This window comes from Ipomoea nil, unplaced genomic scaffold, assembly GCF_001879475.1.
Source record: "Ipomoea nil cultivar Tokyo-kokei standard unplaced genomic scaffold, Asagao_1.1 scaffold0480, whole genome shotgun sequence".
Classification (NCBI taxonomy): domain Eukaryota; kingdom Viridiplantae; phylum Streptophyta; class Magnoliopsida; order Solanales; family Convolvulaceae; genus Ipomoea; species Ipomoea nil.
In genome coordinates, this window is record NW_017616908.1 from 3,002,931 (window position 1) to 3,010,906 (window position 7,976).

A 7,976-nucleotide genomic window follows, 5' to 3' on the forward strand; every position below is an offset into this window, starting at 1 on the left:
CACGCCCTTGACTATAGATTAAAATATCGTCGAAATAAACGACGACAAATTTTCCAATGAAAGGTCTTAGGACTTGATTTATAACTCGCATGAATGTGCTTGGTGCATTGGACAATCCAAACGGCATGACTAGCCATTCGTAAAGACCATCACGGGTTTTGAACATCGTTTTCCACTCATCTCCAGGCTTGATGCGCACTTGGTGATAACCGCTTCTTAAATCAATTTTTGAGAACACTGTAGCACCATGAAGTTGGTCAAACATATCTTCAAGTCGTGGGATTGGAAATCTGTACCTCACTGTGATTTTATTGATAGCCCGACTATCAACACACATCCTCAAACTACCATCCTTCTTAGGTGTGAGCAATGCAGGCACGGCACATGGACTTGTACTTTCCTGGATGAGTCCTTTCTTTAATAGCCCTGCAACTATTTCATTCAATGCTTCATTTTCTGTGGGGTTCATTCGGTAATGTGGGAGGTTCGGCAGGCTAGCTCCAGGGATTAGATCTATTTGGTGTTGAATGTCTCGTAAAGGTGGTAAGTCATCAGGGAGGTCTTCGGGAGCAACATCTGAAAATTCATCTAACAAAACCTGAAGCTCTTTCGGTATAAGTTCAGAATTTAAGCTTACCTCCGTTGTCAAAAGCAAGAATATAGTTCTGTAGTCTTGAGAATCTATTATGAACTCTTTCCAGCTATTACTGATAGTAATGGCACATGTATTGTGTTTCTTCAGTTCAGCCCAAGGTGTTGGAGGTATAATAATTTTCTTACTTTTCCAAACGAATGAGTAAGTATTATCCCTCCCATGATGGGTAGCATCAACATCAAATTGCCAAGGTCTCCCAAGAAGGATGTGACATGCATCCATCTCAATCACCTCGCAGGCTACTACGTCTTCATAACTCTTACCAATAGATACTGGGACAAGGCAAACTTCTGAAACTGTTACTGAAGGACCATCTTTGATCCAACCCAATTTATATGGTTTCGGATGTGGCTTGGTGGGGATGTTGAGGTGTTGCACCAAAGCTTTAGAGACAATATTGTCACAGCTACCATTGTCAATAATGAGCTTGCATACCTTGCCAAGTATGCTACAGTAAGCCCGAAAAATGTGATTACGCTGAACATGGTTCTTATCTTCTGCAGTATATAGGAGTCGTTGTACTACAAAACTCAAATGCTCACCAACCTCTTCTGCTACCTCAACATCTTCTTCATGGAATTCTTCACTCTCCTCCCCTGTATTTTCTTCTATCAAGTTAACAGACCTCCGAGCCCTACACTCATTTGATCGATGACCATTTTCACCACACCTAAAACACTTTCCAACAAAGGGTTTAGCATATGGATTTGATGTTGTGTTTTGTGGTTGGGAGTTTCCTTCCTGTCTTTGACGTTGTGTTTTCGAATGGCCAGACTCATTTGTTTGTGTGTGTTGGGTAATAGGTTGGTGGGTAGTGGAGTTTTGGGGTGGAATTGTTGATGTGGTCTTAGGAAGAGTTGGAGTATATTGTCTGCGTTGGCTTGATTGTGTGAGAAGTGTTTCTGCTTTAATGGCCATGTTGAACGCCTCATCAACTGACCAAATAGGTGAAAGAGTCATCCTTTCCCGGATGTTAAATCTCAGCCCTTCAATATAACGTGCCGTTTGTTGTTCCGGAGTTTCAGACAAATTACAACGAGCACCCAATCTGTAAAATTCCTCAGTATACTCATTCACGCTACGAGCGCCCTGTGAACACCTTTGATACTTTTGGAATAGTTGTTGCTGGTAATCAGGGGGCAAGAACCTTGCCATCATAAGTTTCTTCATCTTTCTCCAGGAACTGATAACCATTTTACCTTGCCTTCGTCTGTTATTTTGGGTCATCTCCCACCAAGCAGCAGCTCCACCTTTCAACTTATGAGCCACATATTTAGCTTGACGATCTTCAGGAACTTCTAGCATCTCAAAACATTTTCCAACTTCATAAATCCAATCGAGGAAAGCTTCAACATCAAGATTTCCATCAAAACAGGGTAAATCCACTTTTGGTCGGTACTGTTGTTGGCCATAAGCAAGGGGTGTTTCTTCTTCTTCTTCTTCAGAATCACTACTGCTCATATTCCCATGAGGTGGATTGACTTGCGGCATCATTCTAGCATATTGTTGTCTTCTATGGTTGATGGCAGGAAGTGCTCCGCGTCCGTCAAGTCGAAGGCTAATGTTAGCAAGGATGTTTCGAATTTCTTGAAAATCCCTGTTATGGTTGTCAGTCTGCGTTTGTAACGCTGCCCAAAGGGCGTCTACACCACGGTCACCGCCGGTGGGTGGATTGTTTCCATCGTTGTTGATACCGTCGTGTGCCATATTGGGTCGAGACAAGTGGAGAGGGTCGTGCCGCTATCTCGGTTGTCGCCTAGGAACTTGGCTCTGAATACCAACTGATGCAGGACGAGGAAACGATACTCCGAATGTTAACAGAAAAGAGCACTTGCATTAAGCAATAAAATTCTGGGTACCAATTCCTCCTTTGTTTTGGCCAGCCAAAGACTTTAAATAGAGATTACATAGAAGATTAATTAATGAGCAGAACATAGTAAATGAAATAACAACAGATTTCAAAAAGAACCATTAATGTATTCTAGGTGCATGTGTGCCTGTTGAGCTCTTCCTTCCTGTTCATTCATTTACTCATGTCTGGTTGGCAGAATACCAAGAGTCCATCCGCTATCACCATTCCTACCAAAGCCTTTCCTCTCAAGAGTAATCAAGGTACGGTGCTACCAAATATGGACATTCTTCGTTTAGAGCTATTGAGCCAACCACTATTGAAATGGGACTAATGAAAACAAAAATTGAGTTAATTTCATTTTTGGTTCTTCAACGGTTGTAATTTTTTTAGGAGTTTTTGCAGGTATAATTAGGAAAAAAAAAAAAAAAAGAGGAAAGGGAAAAAAGAAAAATAAAAAACAAAACGAAATTGAAAAAAAAAAACAAAGAAAAGCTTTTTTAACGCGCCCGGCTAGGCGCTAAGGTCCATTTCACGCGAATCATGGAGACTGTTGGTTTTTCATGGTGGGTCCCACAATTCTGCCAACAACCAAAGCATTGCAGGGAGACCTCTCTCTCCTTACCCTCTCTCATCCATCTAGGCTATGTTTTCTTTAAAACCTCACCAAAAATCATTGGTGGGATGCTATTTATAAGTGATAATCCATTCGTTAAAAAAAAAAAGTGACAATCCATTTTTAATTATTTTTTTTCAAAATATCCACTTTGATCCTATTATTATTCTGGCATGACCATTTTTTATCATCCATCAACAAAACAATTTAAATTCTGTAAAATACATTTAGATCTTCAATTATGATTTTTAAAAAAAAATTAAAAAGATCAAAATGTCCTTGTAATTAAAGACATTTTGGCCATTTTATTGACAGAGGACAAAAAAAAATAATCACATCATAATAATATTATGACCAAATGATCACGTTTTGAAAAATGATTAAAATGAACTACTGCTTATAAATTTAGGACTAGAAATGAAATTAACTCAAAAAAAAAATCAAAATTGGTTTATCATTTTCTCAACTTATGCTCAAAACTCAAAAGCCCTATTATTAAAAACTGACAGCGTAACATTTATTAGAAACTTTAAAGTTTCGTATTGGCAGTTGGTTGGTCATATACTCATATTCAAATGAAATGTGTCATTTATTACATAAGAAAAATGTTAAAGCATACCCACCCGTGAGTTTTTCGTGAGATTTTTGAGAAAACAAGAATGATGTGAAATAAGAGAGAAAAATGAAATGCGTATAGAAAGGTTTTTGGTCTAAAAATGTGAGACTTGCATAGAGAAAAAGCTGTGAAACAACCGCATATTTAGCGCAACTTGAGCGCCCAGCACTGTTGGAAATTTGCCATTTTCCGACCACCGAAAAGTGGTCGGAAATGGCCTTAATTAGGTCAAAAACGCCTGTTCCGACCACTTTTCCGACCAATTTGGGTATCCAAAAAAATCCCCCTAGCTATTTCCAACCACCAGATAGAGTGGTCGGAAAACCGTAGGAAAAAATGGCCAAGAGAATAGTTAGGCGGATCCAAATTTTCCGACCACCGGTGGTTGAAAATTTTGACCACTTCGGTGGTCGGAAAACTGGACGCAGTTTCATTTCACTACAGAGGAGAGGAATCCTCTGTAATGAAATGAAATATATATATATATATATATATATATATATATATATATATATATATATATATATATATTGTTGCAAGCTGATAAGATATTTGCTGAAAAATATAAAATACACATTTCATATGCTTGAAGAAAATTCATTTCATCGATATACAATTGAAAATTAAAACAAGTCAAAATATGACATTTCTATTAGTCTCTTAATTCTAAATGTATAGACACGAAAGACACAAGTTCCCAGGACACATTTGCAGTATGAAAGTAGCCTGTTCCATCATCAGTGTCCATTGTCCTTCTGAAGATTAGGCATTTTCACTATTAGGCAGCTGAAAGAAGCAAAAATATATAAACAAGCTAGCTTTATCATGTTTCATCTCAGATTTTGAATTGCGCTCTATTTTAAAAAAATTAACCAGGGATGGTTAGAGCTCTCTTAAATAGAGTAATGCAGTTCAACATCATTGCCTCATTTGTTAAACACATGGAATCAACCAACTCATTCAGACATAACAAAGCTTTATCTTTTACCCAAATTTAAAAATACTAATTTCAGGAGAATAAATTAATAAATTGTTAACTATTGGTCTATTCTTAAGTGTTACTACAAATGAGTTATAAGCATCTATATAAAGTTCTAAACCATAAATGGCTAACAACTATTAAATTCTTGGACAACAAAAGCTCAAATTAAAGGACTATTATCAAGGTCAAATGAAAGCAGCTTACCTTAGATATCTTTTGTGCTACTTTCTTCTTTCTTCTTCTCATATGTTTCTACTACTTGCCTGCTGCCTCTGTCAGTGATCTTTGTTTTGTTAAAGAGATGGGAGGATAGGAATCATGCAGACAGTCACAGATTTCCTCATTATTATAAGTAAACAGTAAAATACGATAGCAGTAGCTCTCCTTCCATGGAAACTATCACTTGGAAGTTTAATGTACCTTTATTATTTGTTGCTCAACTTTTGTCACTTGTTGCACTTCCTCTGTCTTCACATCTTCATGAACTTGGCATCTGTTTTCAATTTGCTAGTCATTGAGAGACAGTGAGTTGTATAGAAGTTTTACATCCAACACTACTCAGAAAGAAATAAATATCGGCATGTTGTACCTTTAATGCTGAATCTGCTTGGCCTGAGTTTGCTACATGCTCTACAACTACTCTTTGAGCGAGGAGAAGCTCATTTTCTGACTCCAGATCCTTGATCTTGCTCTTTAGTCTGATTAAGAAAATATCTTTAAAAATACCTGCTAAGAACTCATCAGTGTACCCCCTCTTTCTTGGCATCAATCGGTTGTACATCCATTTGCAATTGTTCCGGTATATTAGCCCATATAAAACAACTATTTCAGTTTGGTATCAATCTGAAACAATAGATAGAAAATAATAAACATTAATTTAATAATATTTTAAAATTTGAATAATTCTATATTCTCAAATTGTGTTAATAATATGAATACTGTATCACTGTTCTTACCTCTACTGGAGATGCAGATGAGTCTATGGATGTTGATACAGCACCCAGCCAAGTTTCCACAAAGAAGAGCAAGAAAAAGAAATCCAAAGCTGTGGAAGAGCAAGAAAAATATGCAGCATTTTCTTTAAGCAAGAATGAATTATTGAAAAAAAAAAACTCAAATCTTTATGGAATAGCTGGATAAAATTTTACCACCTTGATGAGTACACAGCCATAATTTAGATGGTTTTTTTTTGCCTCGTAAAACTCATCTTGTTGTATAATGAGCTGACATATTTCCCTAACACAAATGAAAGTCCGCATTCAAAAAACCTCCCATTAAGTTCATGGGAGTACATCTTGGCCTCTGTTGCAGCAGGAAGGCTAATATACTTCAGCCTTTGCACCCTTAAGCATTATAACATAATTTCTTAGTTGGGATTTACCTGTCAGCTACCTTTCCAATTTCACCACCTAATGCGTCCACTTCAGGTACGAGCTGGGACTTTGCAAGCCCACCAACAGCTGGGTTACAAGGCTGCAAGGATTTCAATTACTTACTGAATCCAAGGACATAAACAAACTCAAGGATCAAGGGGCAGAGGGACTGAGGCGGACAATCTCAAATTCTCATTTAGCCCTCCATTTCATTTTCCAAAATGTGAAGCAAACAATCTCAGATTCTCTTTGTAAGCTACTTGCTGTAAAATAATATCAGAATGTGAAGCAGACAATCTCAGAAAGACTGAACACTCACCTTTAGCTGAGGATTATTGTCTACAGCCAATGGATTGTTTAAATTATCAACATCAGAGGCACTGAGGTAGAAGGGGGGATTCACCTAGAATGCAATAAGAACTACCATAAGAGTCATGTCAAAGAAACAAAACTAAAGCACATCATTAAGACTCGTAAATGCTGCTAAAACTAAAGCACATCATAAAAATCTGCTAACTTGTTCATCTAAAAAAAATAACAGATTCATCTCAAAAAAATAACTTGGAGTTACTCAGTTTCTTCTGGCTCTGTACAACATTCTTTAATTAGCTGGTTCTGTTCTTCATCTTTCCATGTCTTCTGTCTTCTGTTTGTGTTGCTGGACAACAGAAATTTGATCTGCGGAAGTCGAGAAGTGACCTATTTTACATTTTTACCTCTGTAAAACCAAATAATTCAGTAAATTTTTTGAATTACAAGAAAAGGAAAAAAATTACTAGATCATAGATAACCACAATTCAGTTCAAATTGAGTCGGAATCAAAATCAGAACACAAGGGTTATCTAGCTCCTATGTCTCCTCATAGTACTGGTTAACTAATAAATCAATAATGACAATAAGCCTCTGTTTGCACATTTATACTTCGACTTTCCTCTCAAAAGCTTTTAAAAATTAGGTGACCTAAAGGAGATGCCAGTATTCTAGCCAAGAAATGCTGCTTCAGACCTCACAAACCAGAAATTTGATTAAACAAAACACAAATAAGATAGCTAAATAACTAATTTCAAAGCTGTGGAAGCAACTACTATGTAAAATTAACATACAAGCAACAGACCACCGAACCCTACAACCAACCAACCCTAAACTACTGACCAAGCAAAACTAAAGTAGGAAGAAGCAGAAGAACTGTAAACTCAGTGAAGATTTTGGACAAAATTAAACATGAATTACAACATCCAGGCTTTAAACTAGAAACAAACCTTGTTATACAAAGATTCGCGAGAAGGTGTCTTTGTATAGTTCACTGACGCCCTACGAGTAAACGAAGAATTTGGCTTCTGATCCTGCAAAATTCACAAGCAAAGATTCAAATAGGAATAGATAGGAAAAGATTCATAGAAGCACTAAATCCGCAAATAAGATTGATTTGAGGGAGAGAACGAATATGAACATAGAACACTTACCATGAGGGAGAGAACGAGAAGGAATATCTTCCGTATAGTATGTCGATGACGAGCCACGGGTAGAGAGGCGCAGACGGAGAAGACTGAGCGATGAACGGAGCTGAGCGGCGATGGTGAGAGACAAAGATGCGAGAGCTTTTGTAGGTGAGGAGTGAGAATAGATGAGCGGCGGAAATGAAATGAAATGAGGGTTAAGTCTCAAGTCTCAAAGTCTAATCTTAGCAATAGATACAATAAATAAATTCTTTTTTTAAAAAAAAAAGAGAATTTCCGACCACCAATTAGAAGGTGGTCGGAAATTCCAACCTTTGTCTGTCCAGCCCAATCTTTCGATGAAAAATTAAAATAATTTCACTTTTTGCGACCACTTTTATGAGTGGTCAAAAAAGTGGTCAGAAAAAAGGATAATTTCCAGCAGTGCT

General features: G+C 37.2%; 1 protein-coding gene across 9 annotated transcripts; it reads right to left on the minus strand.

Annotated features, from left to right (window-relative positions):
• Window positions 1–4,295: 4,295 nt before the first annotated feature.
• LOC109173423 lies at window positions 4,296–7,761 on the minus strand. Of its 9 annotated transcripts, none has more exons than XR_002052906.1 (11): window positions 7,555–7,761; window positions 7,351–7,434; window positions 6,653–6,809; window positions 6,411–6,494; window positions 6,100–6,191; window positions 5,870–5,954; window positions 5,675–5,763; window positions 5,308–5,561; window positions 5,139–5,225; window positions 4,923–5,001; window positions 4,296–4,491 (listed from the first exon to the last, which is right to left on the minus strand). XR_002052906.1 is itself a non-coding variant. In XM_019322656.1 (7 exons), the coding sequence occupies exons 2-6, from the start codon at window positions 6,010–6,012 to the stop codon at window positions 4,924–4,926; spliced, it is 480 nt and encodes a 159-aa protein (XP_019178201.1). In that variant the 5' UTR covers window positions 6,013–6,020; window positions 6,100–6,404; the 3' UTR covers window positions 4,296–4,491; window position 4,923. The 9 variants fall into 9 exon arrangements, 1 of the variants encoding a protein (XP_019178201.1); XR_002052905.1 differs by having other exon boundaries at window positions 6,663–6,809; window positions 7,555–7,749; XR_002052904.1 differs by having other exon boundaries at window positions 5,308–5,416; window positions 5,870–6,020; window positions 6,663–6,809; window positions 7,555–7,749.
• Window positions 7,762–7,976: the final 215 nt, after the last annotated feature.

Excerpts from the sequence above, each read along its gene's own strand:
- LOC109173423 (XM_019322656.1), bottom strand. The coding sequence starts at position 6,012 with ATGTACTCCCATGAACTTAATGGGAGGTTTTTTGAATGCGGACTTTCA. Across the intron at positions 5,226-5,307 it reads AAGCAGATTCAGCATTAAAG|CAAATTGAAAACAGATGCCA; the intron begins GTACAACATGCC and ends CTCAATGACTAG. Across the intron at positions 5,002-5,138 it reads TTGAGCAACAAATAATAAAG|ATCACTGACAGAGGCAGCAG; the intron begins GTACATTAAACT and ends AACAAAACAAAG.